Genomic DNA, 15,024 nt, shown 5'->3' with positions numbered 1-15,024 from the left:
CCTGCTGCAACCCCATCTTTATGCAACTGGTGCTGGCACAAGGAGGTGGCACCAGGGCTTGCAGCACTGCGTTTTCAGGGGGAGGAAAGGGATGGGGAGGTGGAGATCTGAATAGCGTGGTCAGGTCTGTGGTAGCAGGAGGTTGGAGTGATAAGGAAGGTGCAGTCCAGAATGGGACATAATATGATAAAAAGGCAAAGTGGAGTTGAAGGCAGATTGAAGAAGGTGGCAGGAGTGAAGCTCAAAACTTTGGGAATACTTGGTACATGGGCCGTAAAGTTAGAGATTGTCCTGCAGCAGCCAGTTGTGGAAGGGGTTACTGACTCTGAACATGAAGCTCCTTGAAGCTTTCATAAATTTGTCACTAAGCCTGAGAAATCTTAAACAGCTCATGAAAACCAGGGTTCTGTGCAGTCAGAATTGTGTTCTGGAGGTGCAAGATGTGCTGCCACCCTTTGTTCCTTCCCTTGTTCGGAAACGCTGTGACCATGTAGGAGAGGAAGAGAGAGGTGCCCAGTCCCGATGGTGTGCGTCTGTGCGCCAAGCTCTGGTCATGGGTGCAAACCTCTCTGCTGCAGAGTGGGTGGCACAAGTGCCACTGGACGCAGGATTTGGTGATGGGGATATCAGCTTGGAGGATCCATACGTTCTCCCATAGCATTGCAATGCTTGTGTCTGTGAAAGAAATGTCTTTTTTTCGTTGCATGTAAAGTGTTATTCCGAGCATGGTCCATACTCAAGGCCCTTTTTCAAAGTAGATCTTCACTTGGAATGTTGCTTTCCTTTGCCTAAACCTGACCCACGTGCAGATCAATGTTAGGAGCTTGGTGGAAGGTAAATATGGAGGAACTGAGTGGTTTGCTTAAAACTAAAGATGGTGTAAATGCAGAGCTCAGAACTAAATGCGAGCTTTGGAGGAAGGGCTGCAGCACCTGTGTGCTGATCCGAACCCTCAACATCTGAGCAGACCTGAAGTCCAAACCAGCGGCAACACTGGCCAGGCTGGGGCTTCCCGTGCAGCCTCCTCCAGGAGGAGGATTGTCCCGTGGCGACGTGTTTCCTACCAGCACGTCACCATCAGGGCAAGCGCGCGCGGGAGGGGAATGCAGTCTCCAGGGGCTTCTCCAGCTGTTGGGACCGAGTTTGTGTACTGTTTCGGTTACCAAGCAATCCTCTCCATCAGGGCATCTGATGTAAGTCCCGTGTGCCCGCTGCTGAGATGGCATTTTAATATACGCGCGTTCCGATTCCAACGTGCTGTTTCTTTTACAGACTGCATTAAATCGTGGGCAAGCAAAAGAGAGACACCGTCAAAATTGCAGACTACCAAGTCCACTGTAAGTAATCTCTTTTTTTTTTCCCCTAGTGATTTATCCTGGACGTGTGTGCTGCCCTTTGCAGTGCGCTCAACCAGGGAACAGGACTTGCTTTTCTGTATGTCTGGTTTACTTTGCTTTTTCCTCAATATATTGGAGAAACTTTTGCCTGGTGAGTCCTCCCAGTGCTGCAACAGCATTTTATCTTACTGAGTTTGGTTAAAAGAGGTTATGACAGGAGATCTGCCATTGCTGACCACTCTTTTTGTAAATCCCTCTCAGTTGTGAATCACTTTGAATATCTAAGGTGGCATCTCCCTTTTGTTCAAAGCTACAGTTGGGATCTAGCTGGAAAGACCACGATTCTGCCCTACCACCCTGTGCTTTGCCCATCGTCTTACCTGCTTTTATAAAGTGTGGATTTGCCTTTTTTTTTGTAAGAACTGAGGAACATCATGAGCTACTGAAAAGAGAGATCTGGTTTCCCACAGATGTGCCTCTCCAGATTGATCCATCTGTAGATTAAAAAGAGGTAAATGCTGAACGTGGCTATTCCATACACAGGACGTTTTAGTGGCTGCCAGTAAGAAGGGAGCTGTACCTGTCCCTCAGTGGTGCAGAAATAGGAACTTGTGCTTTGCCTGGTTCACTCACTTTCACAAAACTTGTAAGATTTTAAGATATATTTAACATATGTCAAAATATGTTGGTCTGGTTAAATTTGGTTAAAATTAGCCAAATGGCTAAAAAGTTATCATGGGGAATAAGCAGGCGGATTTTCTAGTAGCACACCAGGCAGAATCCTGGCACCCTTAAAAACAGGCTAAAATTTGGTGTATGGAAGAAAATACTGTTATGGTTGGAATAGTATAGAAAAGGCAGAGTTGTAATAGCTTCCCACTAATCACACGGGATCTTGATCTGGCTGGGACAGGATCAAGCAGCAGAGAAAATCATAGAATCATAGAATGGTTCGGGTTGGAAGGGACCTCAAAGATCATCCAGTTCCAACCCCCCTGCCATGGGCAGGGACACCCTCCACTACACCAGGTTGCCCAAAGCCTCATCCAGCCTGGCCTTGAACACTTCCAGGGATGGGGCAGCCACAACTTCTCTGGGCAACCTGTTCCAGTGCCTCACCACCCTCAGAGTGAGGCACTGGAAAAAAAATCCTTGCATCTCCTCGAGTATTGCAAACAGCAGAGTTTGGCCACCAAAAGGGTTTTAATGGCCCACTGTAACAAGGAGTTTCAGTGTCCTGGAAACAAAAGGCAAGCGACAGAGAGCCAAGCACTGCAGTTTTCCACATGTCGCTTGAAAGGGATGAATTCTGGAGGCCAACCACGTTGTGGAGAAAGTCCTGATGCCTTCCAATGTCCGTTCAGCGATGTTCCCACCTGGAGCTCAGATCTCAGGTGCAGCCTGCAGCATTTGTCTTCCCACTTATGGGGGGGGGGGTTCAATCCCAAATCCAGTGGTAAAGAGCTTGTTTGGGAATGCACCCAAACTGCTGCATATATGTGGTGATAGTCGTGATAGCTCCAGGCACAGAGGGACCAGCCTGAGGCTTGACACTGGTTAACTCTTCCTCAAACCCTTTGGGAGGACTTAGGTGAGGTTTAGGATTGGGAGAGACTGTGTGCCTGGGCTTCTGCAGGAATTCATTTCAGCCGTAATCAGGTAATCCAAAATACCAACAATTGTGACTTTCTGAAAGGGCTTTTCTAAGCATTTTATCTCAGGCTTTAGGGTAAAATTCTGGTCTCCTTAAAATCAGAAGGAATTTTGACATTGATTCCTTTCATCAGGGTGGCAGTCTTTATTTCCATCATTGCCAATGAAACGGGCATTTCTGTTCCTCTTCGCTCCATTGCATTTCGAGTAAAGCCCTAAGAAGTTACGTTTGAATAGAAATAATAGCTGGAATCCCCAGTTTTAGTGCCTGTACTTTGGATTTGGCCACAGACATGCAATGTTAGCAGCTGGAAACCATGTGCCATAAAATCCATGGGACTTTTTTCTTAAAGACTTGCTGATGTTGTGCCAGCGCCGTGCACCGCCTCGCCGTGCGTTAGCTGCTGTTGTGCTGCTCTGCAAAAAACGCAGTGCAGAATACATGCTAAGTGAAAGTGATAAGCCAAAATAGTAGAGGCGTAGTACATGACACAGAGAAGAAGCTGCCCAGGTCAGGAGGAGGAGTTGAAAGTAAAAGCAAAAGATGTGCCTTTTCTGGGAAGTAATGGGAGAATTGGGAAAGTGTAATGAATATTAAAAGGTCAAAGTCTGAAGACAGATGTTAGCTGTGGTAAAGAGAATAGAAACTGGAAGGAAAATGAGGAAGGAAAAAAAAAAAAAGAGTAGGTTTTCCCAGCTGCATTAGTCCCATTTAATTTCTAATTAATATTAATAATTTCTAAATTCCCTAATTTCAGTAGGAAGGGGTCCTTGTGCAGAGGAGCTCCGCGGAGGGCTGGCCCACACCAGCCCCCTCGTCTCTACCAGCTGGAAGGATGCATCAGGCAACAGGGAGAGCAGTGGGAACAAGATCTCTTATCTGATGTAGAGCAGTGAGATGCTCCTCAGCTGCTCCGGGTTGTATCTGAACAGGGCAGAGCAGTGTTGGCATCTGCAACCAGCTTTTTGGATGCTCTTGTTCCCTTCCACTACTATGCCTCTAAGTTCGTAGAGGAGAAACCCTCCTACAATTTTTGGCTGGGTGGACTTCATTTTTTCTGCTGTTTTATTTTGCACTGTTGAATTTTCCTTGGAGAGGTATCAATCTGGAGTAACTGCGTCCAGCTAGGAGAATTATCTTTTTGCCATTGCCCTTCTAGGGGCTGTTTCCAGTAATAGAAAAAATATGTAGAAAGTAGCCTGAATTGCCCCAGAATGGCTGAGCTCGCTGCTGTAGGCAGCAGGTGTGCTTGTTTGTTGACCAATTCTTTAAATGTTAACTTTTGTGCAGAGTTCCTAACAAAATCAGCTGGGGCCCACGTGTTCACCAGAAAAGACTGAGGATGGTCTGAACATTTGGGATGATATTGAATCATCTCAGGAAGCTTCCTTACAACCCTGATTATTATATGCCTAGGGGTGGGTATGGAGGCCATAGGAGAAAACACAGTATTAGAATGTTTCTCACGCATTCTTGAGTTGGCAGTTCTCAAACGTGAGTGCCTGAGCTCGTGGGAGGCAGTGTTCACTTTGCGCTTGCTGAAAAAGTCTCTGCTTGAATCCATTCCTGCCAAGCTAATGTGCTCGGTGTGTCATGAGTGGGGCAAAGAAGAGCATCTTGGGCAAAAATCGATGTGCTAAATCAGCTCCACAACTGCCTTTGATCTTGAGTAAGTCCTGTGCTGTAAGTAGAGTGCTCCAAGTCTAGCCCAGGCCACGGCTGCTGTTAGTCAGCACGGAGGAGCTGGCACTCTCTAAAAAGGGGGTTCAAAATGTAATTAGTTACTCCTCATAGTAATGAGCCCATAAACATGAGGCACCTTTCTTAGCAAGTTGGGGCAAGTGCAGGAGCTCTGCGGGCCCTGGGAAGATGCAAAGCTCATGCTGGAGGGGAGCAGAACCTACATTTGGAGAAAAGGAAGGGGAAGTTTAAGGATAGGGTTGATTTTATGTACATTTACCGAAGATGTGGGTGTTACAGCTGGTGAAATAAGCCACTGACTTGATCAATAAGAGATGACATCTCAGGGCAATCAGTCTTACTGAACTGAGACCTTACTGTGGGATGCATTGCCCCATTGGGTCCCTCACTGGCACCTGCCTCTCTCAGTGATAGCATAGGGAGGTGTGTCTAAGGACTTGAACCCTGACTTTTGGCCATCTAAGGTTAGCTGAATTCAATCCTGTCCGAAGAATAGCCAGTTTTTGACCACTTTTGTAAGGTCTAGTTGATCAGGATGTATCCTAGGGTGTTGTATCTCTAGACTCTGCTAAATTAAACTGAGTTACCTTATGCTCCACGTCTCTCTTTTTCCACTGAATGTGAAGCATCCACAGGGTTGCAGGAATTAATAAGGAATGAGTAACCCTTGGAGGACTTCAGACTGAACACAACCAGCCTCTGCTGCTCGCTTTTCGCTGTTGCTCCTCAGGATGAAGTTGGGCCGTTGTGCAGCTGAAATCTCCATCTCCGGTGCTTCCCCGTTTTGCTGGGTTCACCCTTCAGCCCCATCCACGCACCCTCCCCCTGCGTGGGGCAGGATCAAAGCAGCAGGGTTTTGAGCAATTTCCCATAATTAAACCAATGCAGTTCTGTCAGAGCAAGGCCCTGCACCCTGAGGCAGATAACAGCTGTGTAAGGAATGAAGTTGTTTCCTTTCTCATTATGAATTACACGTATCAATTTGCTTCACTTGAAAAGCACCATCCTTATTTTCCTTAGGAGTATCCCACCCATTTTCTATTCCATCTCTTGGTGATGCTGTCTCATTTCAGTGGAATCAGAATATTTCCTCCCGGAGTGCCTCGTTAATAGCTGTATTTGCTGACAAGGGTGGCAGGTTTACCAGAGCCTCCCAGTCCAGTTCATTGTAAGAATTTTGATATCCTGCCTGTCTGAAATATGTGTGTGCTATGGAAGTTGGATTTGCACCATTGTTTGGTAGCAAAAGGCAGGAAATTAAAGAGGCAACGTTTCAGTAAAAGAGTGTGTGTGCTTTCTCTTTACCTGCTATTGTTGTAAATGACACTGAAGATTACGGCAAGCTTTGGAGCAGATTTTATGCAAAAAAAAGATTTGCTTTTTATTTGTCAGTGAATGTATGTGCTACATTAGGCAGTGCTTTGTATTTAGTCAGCTTTACTGTGTAGTCTGTTTGGAAGGGAAATGCAATTATAAAAATTATAAAACCATGAACATTTGCGGGAGATTAGAAAGAGTTCAAGTTTGAAGCCATTTTAATACATTTTTCAAAACTGTCTGTGTTTCAAGTTACTGTCTTTGGTTACTGCTACGGAGCCAGGTTATGTGTGCAGTAAACTGAGCATGAGTCCCTGAGGTTTGACTTTGTACAATTTATGCTTCGATTGGCATTCAAAGTAATGTCTCATAAATGGTAAACATTCAATCAGTTATTCTGAATTTCTTTTGTGCCAAATATTTACTGTTATCCTCTTTAAAAGTAGCAGCATTTAATTACTGAAGTACAAATGCTGAAGTAATTTTTTCTGTTTGTTTTCTCTTGGATGTAATTACAGAAATGTGGGAAATACTTTTCCAAGGCTTTTGAACTCAAAAGTGGAACAGAAGGAAGACACAGGGGGACATACACCGTTCAGTGTTATTTTCCTTGCACAGGAAAAAAAGATCATTATGAGATGAGCACTAAAGTCTCAAGTTTTCAAAGGTTTGCATAACAAACAAGAGACACATTGTGGGTTGCATCTTGACTTTGAAGGCTTGCCACTGTCAACTGAAATAAGATGGCAAGGTTTAAAGCCTTAACCAAGTTCACAAGGAAAATATTTGGACTAAAAGTTTTGGAAAGTTTTCTCTCTTTGAAGTAGTTTGTCATGTGTTACCAATGTGAACTTTATTGACCTTGAAACTTTTTTTTTTTTTGAATCAAATAGCAACTAGTGACACTTTAGTAAAATCTTAAATCAACAGCCATCTCCTGGCGGCTCCAGCTTCGTAGCAAATGCAGGCAAAACAGGGAATCTACAGAAGAGACCTTTATTATTCGTAAATGAAGCCTGCCAAAACCTTCCCGAAATAGCATTCAAAGACCCTTTTAAGGTCATGGATCCTGAACAAAGCCAGAAGAGCACAAAAAAGGCTGAGGAAAGTCCAAGAAAGAGGCTTCCCAAAGGAGAGGCTTTCCAAGCCAGTATTTCATCTGCAGCTACGTACCAGGGCAGCTCTGCTTCTTCACAAGGAACCCCTCTCCGAGATATCATATCGCAGCAGCACTTTTCTGGTTCTTTGCCGATTCCGAGAGAGGAGTCTCAGGAGAAGACTGGACATCAGAAGCAACCTAAGCCTTCCTCTTTTGAACATCCTCCCCACGTTTCACAGCTTCAGCAGCACGCACTGTCACCAGCATTTATGTCTCCTGGGAAACCAGAGCATGTCCTTGAAGGTCCCACATGGCAGCTAGTTGATCCAGTAAGACCAGGTCCCTCTGGCTCCTTTTCATCACCCGGGCTTCACTCTCAACACAGCCAGCTCTTACCTTCCCATTCACCGATCATTCCTGGAGAGGACATGCCGTCCGTTCAAAAGGTCTATATCCCTCGCCCTTCGCAGGTTTCCTTAAAACAAGCTGAGGAAGTGCACAAGAAGGAAAAGAAACCTCAGAAGCCAGGCAAATATATTTGCCAGTACTGCAGCAGGCCTTGTGCAAAGCCAAGTGTGCTCCAAAAACATATCAGGTCACACACAGGTGAGAGGCCATACCCTTGCATTCCATGTGGCTTTTCTTTTAAGACTAAGAGCAATTTGTATAAACATAGGAAATCTCATGCTCATCGAATAAAAGCTGGGCTGGCCTCAGGGATCGGAGCGGAGATGTATCCATCGAGCTTGGAAATGGAAAGGATTGGCGGGGAGGACTTCGAAGAGCCAACAGAAGGAGAAAGCACAGATTCGGAGGAGGAAACGGGTGCCATGTCAGGCCATTCGGTAGAGCTCTCGCCCAGGCAGAAGCACACCCTGTTGTCCAGTAGCTTGCTGAGCGGAGGGAGCCAAAGCTCCAGCCATGACCGGTGTTCGTTGTCTCATTCCAGTATGTCTCAGTCTCTTGAGGACACCACCCAGTTTGTGGAGCCGTCGTCAGACCACGCTCTGAGCCATAAATCTGAAGATACCCATACTATAAAGCAGAAGCTTGCACTCCGCCTAAGCGAACGGAAGAAGGTCATAGATGAACAAGCTTTCCTGAGCCCCGGGAGCAAAGGGAGCACCGAGTCAGGCTACTTCTCAAGATCAGAAAGTGCAGAGCAGCAGATCAGCCCACCAAATACTAATGCAAAATCTTATGCCGAAATTATTTTTGGGAAATGCGGTAGAATTGGGCAACGGACTGCAGCGTTAGCTGCAAACACAACCCAGGGGTTTCCGCACCTGTCTACCGAAGAGAAGCCTAGTATGGTACCGTTATCTGTGCCTAGGACACAGGTTATTGAACACATCACTAAGCTAATTACAATTAATGAAGCTGTTGTAGATACCAGTGAAATAGATAGCGTTAAGCCTAGAAGAAGCTCTTTATCTAGACGTAGCAGCATTGAATCTCCAAAGTCTGGTGTATATAGAGAACCGTTTCAGTTTGATATCAAGTCTGGTTCCAGTAGCCAGTTGGATGCATCGAAAGTGTTGGCATCCCACGGTGAAAAAATTAAGCCCGAACAATCATTGTTGTCACTTCAGCAATCCCACAGTGCCACAGAGACAGTGCCTCTCCTAAGAAGCCACTCAATGCCTTCTGCTGCATGCACTATAAGCTCCCCACATACCTTTAGAGGTAGCTATTCATTTGATGATCACATCATGGAGCCCGAAGTCTTAAGCCGCAGTCAAGCGTTTTCCTCCCATCCTCGAATGCTAAAACGACAACCAGCTATTGAGCTCCCTTTGGGAGTGGAGTATGTCTCAGAGGATGTTAGCTCTGCGAACAAAGAAACTGTTTCTAAACCTCCTGAGGAGCCTGAAACCAAGGAAAGCGATCTTACCAAAAAGTCACGGAAGGGTCCGAAAGTTAAAGGGTTCATGTACGAGTGTAACATATGTGGGGCTCGGTATAAGAAAAGGGACAACTACGAAGCCCATAAGAAATACTACTGTTCAGAATTGCAGCTCTCAAAGCCTCGTTCTTCCGCTTCCCATACCTCCTCCGAGACTGAGAAGAGCGTTGCGGACCCTGACCCCTGGCCCCAGATGATGCATTACAAGCTAGGGAGCAGTTTGGAGCTCACACCGCTCCGAAAAAGACGGAAGGAAAAGAGTCTCGGTGACGACGAAGAGCCTCCAGCTTTCGAGTTGTCTGACACTCCCTCCTCCAGTAGTGGGCCAGGGACTCAGTTTGCAAAGCCGGCGTCGTCTGATGTCGCTTTAAACCTAACCCGAGAATCCATTAAGTCACCAGCAGATCCGGGTAAATCCGCACCTTCCGATGTCAGTGCCGGCTTTCATTCCAGGAATACCAAACCAGCTTCGAGTGCAGAGGGCAAAGAGAGAAGAACAACCTCAAAGGAGATCTCCGTCATCCAGCACACGAGCTCCTTTGAGAAGTCAGACTCTATCGAGCAGGCGAGCAGCTTGGAAGGAGAAGACAAACCCTTGGCACAGTACTCATCTCAGCCGACACCCCAGCACAGCCGACCGCCTCACTCCCTGCAGCCCAAGCTGGTACGCCAGCCCAACATCCAGGTCCCGGAGATCCTGGTCACGGAAGAGCCTGACAGACCAGAAACGGAGCCAGAGCCTCCTCCGAAAGAGCCAGAGAAAACGGAGGAATTTCAGTGGCCGCAGAGGAGCCAGACCCTCTCTCAGCTCCCTGCAGAGAAACTCCCACCAAAAAAGAAGAGGCTGCGGCTGGCAGAAATGGCTCAGTCCTCTGGAGAGTCCAGTTTTGAATCAGTCTCTCTCACCCGAAGCCCAAGTCAGGAAAGCAGCATATCCCACGGCTCCAGCCACTCCGTGTCGTTTGATCGTGAAGATCACAGCAAGTCGGAGTCAACCAGCCAGCCCTCTGAATCCCACCCAAAGCCTCCTGGCATCGGCTCACATATGTTGACGGTACCGAGCCACCACCATCATCCCAGGGAAATGCGGAGATCTGCTTCTGAGCAGACACCGAATGTGTCCCATCCTTCCCAGATGTCAGAGACCCGCAGTAAGTCGTTTGACTACGGGAGCTTGTCGTCCACTCCTGCCTCAACCCCCGGCCCCTCAACCTCCTCGGCTCCACAGGAGAGAAGGAAATGCTTCCTAGTGAGGCAAGCATCCCTCACAAGGCACCCAGAGCATGACCCAGACTCGGCCCCAACAGGCCGGCCAGAGACAGAAGATCCAATTCCTTCTTCAAGTAAATCTCCTTCGACAAGTCTGCCCCATCAGCCGACGTCTTCATCCCCTTTGCCCTCTCATGGGACTTACCCAAGTGAGAAGAGTCAGCCAAAAGACAGCCCTCAGCCAGCGTACACCCAGCCGTACACAGAAGCTCTGCAAGTGTTTCATCATCCCCTGCCACAGCTGACGCTGCATGAAAAGCAGTTCATGTCCCCACAAGTTTCTATCTTTCCCTACCAGCATCTCCTGCCGCAGCCGGGCCAGTCTGCGGAGCTCTTCGCTGCGCACACCATGTCTGATATCCTCTCTGCTCAGTTCACCATGCCTCAGATTCCTCCTTCCATATTTCAGACCCCACCGCTGCCTCTCCCGCAAACGCTCATCCACCCAGGCCCAATTCACATCGCTCCTCCCTTGATGTCTCACCCTGCCGAGGTGTCCTTCAGGCAGCACCCTTCATTCCTGCCGGTGCATTATCCTGGCTCCTCACCAATCCCTTCAGCCTTTTTTCTGCCTCTTCAGTCTCAGTTTGCTCTCCAGTTGCCAAGTGAAGCTGGTGGACATTTACCACAGATCAAATCCAGTTTATTCCCAGCAGCAGGAACCTCCAGCCTTTCTCCGTGCACAGAATATGGCTCAGACAGCAGGTTGCATCCTTTGACCTGCACAACAAGTCCTTCGGTGACCATATCCGCATCTCAGCTCGTCGTTCCTACGCGGTCAGACCCAATGGTGTCGCTGGTTGTCCCCGTTCGCATACAGACAAACATGCCGTCCTATGGGAGCGCGATGTACACAACGCTTTCCCAGATTCTGGTAACTCAGTCTCAATGCAGCTCCTCTTCTATCATTCTCCCAAAATGCGATGATCGCCAACCCAAGGGTACCCTGGTCTGTAGCGCCGATGTTCATGGACTGGGCTTCGATCTGGCGCAGATGATCACAGAAGATCAAAGAAGCATTTTCCAGAGCCCTTATCTGAGAGTGCCCCTACCCTTGCCAGAACGAAAAGGCTATATGCCACTCACCTCCCCATCAGACAGTGTCCTCGGACTGGAAGGAGGCCCATCGACAGTCGGCGGAAGCAAAAGGATGCTCTCTCCAGCTGGTAGTTTGGAGCTGACAATGGAAACACAACAGCAGAAGAGAGTGAAAGAGGAGGAAGTGTCTGAAGCAGAAGAGAAGTTGGAAGTGGTGAAGCCACCCAGTGCAATAGAAGAAGGGAAAAAGCAAGATAAATCTCATTTTCTTGCAGAAAGCCAAGGCAGGGTCGAGGTTGAAACACCACCTACTTTGTCCATAGAGCAGTCAGAGCCAAAGGAAATCCCAAGTACTTCGCAGCAAGACGTGTCCCATTCAGGTTCTCCAAGTTTTGAGGCACGAGAAGAGTATAAGCAGCCAGCTGGCAAGCAGTTCCTCAGCAAGGCACCTTTGCAACCCGTGAAGAAAGAAGACTCCAAAGAACAGGTGGAGCAGTCTCCACCAAACCCTCCGAGCCCTGCGCCTCTGCCTGAGGTCACGCATAGTGCAATGAAGTCTCGAGAAGGTACGGATACGAAGAAGGTACTTCAGTTCCCCAGTCTCCACACAACCACTAATGTCAGTTGGTGCTATTTAAACTACATAAAGCCAAATCACATCCAGCAAGTTGATCGACGGTCTTCAGTGTACGCCAGCTGGTGTGTTAGCTTGTATAATCCAAACCTTCCGGGTATATCCACTAAAGCAGCCCTGTCCCTCCTGAGGTCCAAGCAGAAGGTGAGCAAGGAAACCTACACCATGGCTACTGCTCCACGTCCAGAGGCAGGCAGGCTTGTCCCGTCCAGCTCCAGGAAGCCAAAAATGACAGAGGTAATGCAATCCTATATATTTCTCCTCATCCATTTGGATACGTGGGAAAAGGGGGATGAGGGATGGGGAATTGCTGTTTTTAGTTTAGTAGGAGTTTATTCATCCCTCTCTCAGTTTGGTAAGCACTTGTTCTCAGTGAAACTTTTAGAATGAAGAAGCTAATACCTACTGTAATCCAAAAAAAAACCCCAAACAAAACAGAAAGGGAAGCCTGCTGCAAGGCAATGTGCCGTATTTCCTTTCTCCAGTTTCTACTTGCCCTGTAATCAAAAGAGCATGTAGGGATCACCACCGCACCATGAACTGCTCGAGCACAAAGGATTAGACTCGATTTGCATTTGTCTTGATATTTCAAATAGCTTTACAACTTTTTTCTTTTTTTTTTTTTTTTTTTGTTAAATAAATGCTTGTTATATTTCCCTACATTTTGCATGTTATAAATGGGAAAGGATTACCTTGGGGAAATGGGATTCTGTCTGGTTGTACATCTACTGATCTTACGTTAATGAACATGGAGAGGCATGCTTAAAAGTATTTAAAAATATTAAAGGGAGATTTGCAAGTGTATTTGGGCCCCCAAAGAAGCGTAAAGGCTGCAGTGACATTTATAAAAGTGCCTCAGTCGGTTAGACACGGACTCTTGTTAAAACACTCGTGTCATTTAGTCCATTTAATTCATGTCCTTAGCTGCCTACCCGCTTCTCCAGGTATCTAAGGATATTTTATATGGGACTTTGGAGTTAAAGGGAGAAAGGCAAATGGTTTCACGGCGACAGAGCTCACCAGAGGCATTGGCCATATGGGCACAGGAGTCTTTAAGACACTTCTGGTAACTGCCTGATGTTCTGTATCTCATTTTGAGGCCAGACTTTTCCCCTCTTGGTTAATGCTGAACCATACAGATCCCTTTAATCCAGATCATGTTCGTGTAGATTGGCAAACAGAATTGCTCTAAAGATTTCGCAAGTTGATATTCATCTCAAGTCAATTTATATTGATGGATTATTCATTTTATTTCTGTATCACAAAATGAACTCTGAATATTAAATTTATCATAATCGCTGCTGCAGCTGCTGCTTATAAATATGTCTTAAAATACACAGTAGAGTCTCTTTGATTCAATAAATCTTTATTTCTATTCAGCATTTCCATCATTCTTCTGCAGAAATCCAAAAGACAGAATTTCTGGGGACATAGGGGCAGATAATTACCTGTGCAGTGCAATAACCACACTAATGCTTGATTTATGCAGTCTTTTTCAAAGGATTTTATCTGAATGGTATCGTACCATCCTTGATTTCATTCTCTAATAGAAGTGCCTGTGCTCCTCTGAGCTTTGCTCCTTGACATGGTGCTAAGATGCACACCAAGTGTGCGTTTCAGAAATATGAGACCCTTGCACCCTGAAGTTAAAGATTAAGCTCTAGACAGGAATGTTTCAGTCCTTAGTCATCAAAATATATATTTCACTGCCTGCATTTGCTCAAAAGACTCAAAAACCTTTTAGACAAAACTGTATAAGCTGACCGGTGGTGAAAGTTAAGGTTTTTACGATAAAATTTGCAAAAGTTAGAGATTAACCTGCCAAATTCACCTAGAAAATGGTGCAGCCTAAATTTAATATTAGTATCTGCTGCTTAAAGGAGTGGAGTTTGCAGAAATTATGTTAATTTCAATGGAGATAAATTGACCTTATGCCAAGCAGAGAGATAATTTTTGATTAGATGATCAGTGGGAGTGAAATCCTCTAAAAACTAAACGTTTTTAAAATACATATGTCTGGCACAGATTAGGACATAGCACTGCTGGTTACTCAGGAAGATGCGATGAACATCAAAGGTTGAAAGTCCAACCTTCAGTTAACTCTGCTCTAGCTATTGCCCTTAAATATTTCCTTCTTTCTGTAACTGTAAGTTGTCAGTCAACAAAACAGAAAATGTAAAACAGCTCTAATATTTTGTACAATTATGCATGCAGCAAGCTACCAGCAAGCAGCAGTACTGTGCATACCGTCTACGTTCTTGGCTTGGTTCATAAATTACCAGTGGGATTTACCGAGCAGATCGATTCCGAAGTGACTGCAGGCTCCAGCGTGCGTGTAGGGGTGGCTGATTGCACTGTATCGGGCTTGCACACTGTGTAAATTAACGAGATTGTAAAAGGGGATAGTAGTGACTGTACGATTTTGGCTCTCTCTGGTGCCTTTCATCTGTCTATGTTTTGTGCTTTCAAAAGTTGCAATAAATGAATCTCATGCTACATCTAGAAAGTCAATTGTTTTGTATTCCTCAGTAAATAAGGAACTGAACTGGGAAGGTTGTGGCTAGCATTGTGAAGTCGTAACGCCCAAGGTTTAATTTTTGAAGGTGGTCAGTGTGTCTTCTGCCACTGGTTTCCTCTGAGCACAGATGTCTCCATGCCCAGACACCAGCTCGAGACCGTTTTTGCTGTTAAATTGTTAAAATGGTTCCTGTCACAGTTCTGTCCTGGGCTGATAGCCCTCTCCCAAGCAATTCCTGGGCACATCTAGGGAGACAGGACCAGACAAACCATTCAGGGGACCGGAATGGTCAGGACCAGACAGGGATCATTCCCAGGAGGCATCTAGGAAAGGTGTGTGTGTCTGGTTGTGTGGACATGGGCTAATTTGTGCGAGCTGACCCCGAGGGCACAGAGCAGTCCCGGGTGCGTTTAACGCTCTAAACTGAGCTCCTGAAATTAGTGGGCAAATTTGAAATGTTTGACTTCAGTTTTGCAAAGCTACTTTTTAGTGAGTCCATCCCTCCTCCTGCTGCAGATCTGACGGTCATCCCAGCAGCATGCTGCTGTGGA

General features: G+C 46.3%; 1 protein-coding gene across 1 annotated transcript in view; it reads left to right on the top strand.

Moving 5' to 3' along the window:
* Nucleotides 1–7,071: 7,071 nt before the first annotated feature.
* LOC104383984 (HIVEP zinc finger 3) overlaps nt 7,072–15,024 on the top strand; it is a 64,168-nt gene continuing 56,215 nt past the window's right edge. Inside the window, 1 exon segment of the mRNA XM_086625889.1 lies at nt 7,072–12,192. Within this exon segment, the coding sequence (XP_086482015.1) occupies nt 7,072–12,192 (5,121 nt within the window).

This window comes from Tauraco erythrolophus, chromosome 24 (assembly GCF_009769465.1).
Source record: "Tauraco erythrolophus isolate bTauEry1 chromosome 24, bTauEry1.pri, whole genome shotgun sequence".
Lineage (NCBI taxonomy): Eukaryota > Metazoa > Chordata > Aves > Musophagiformes > Musophagidae > Tauraco > Tauraco erythrolophus.
Note: the sequence above shows the minus strand (reverse complement) of the source record. Positions and strands in the feature narration are given on the sequence as shown.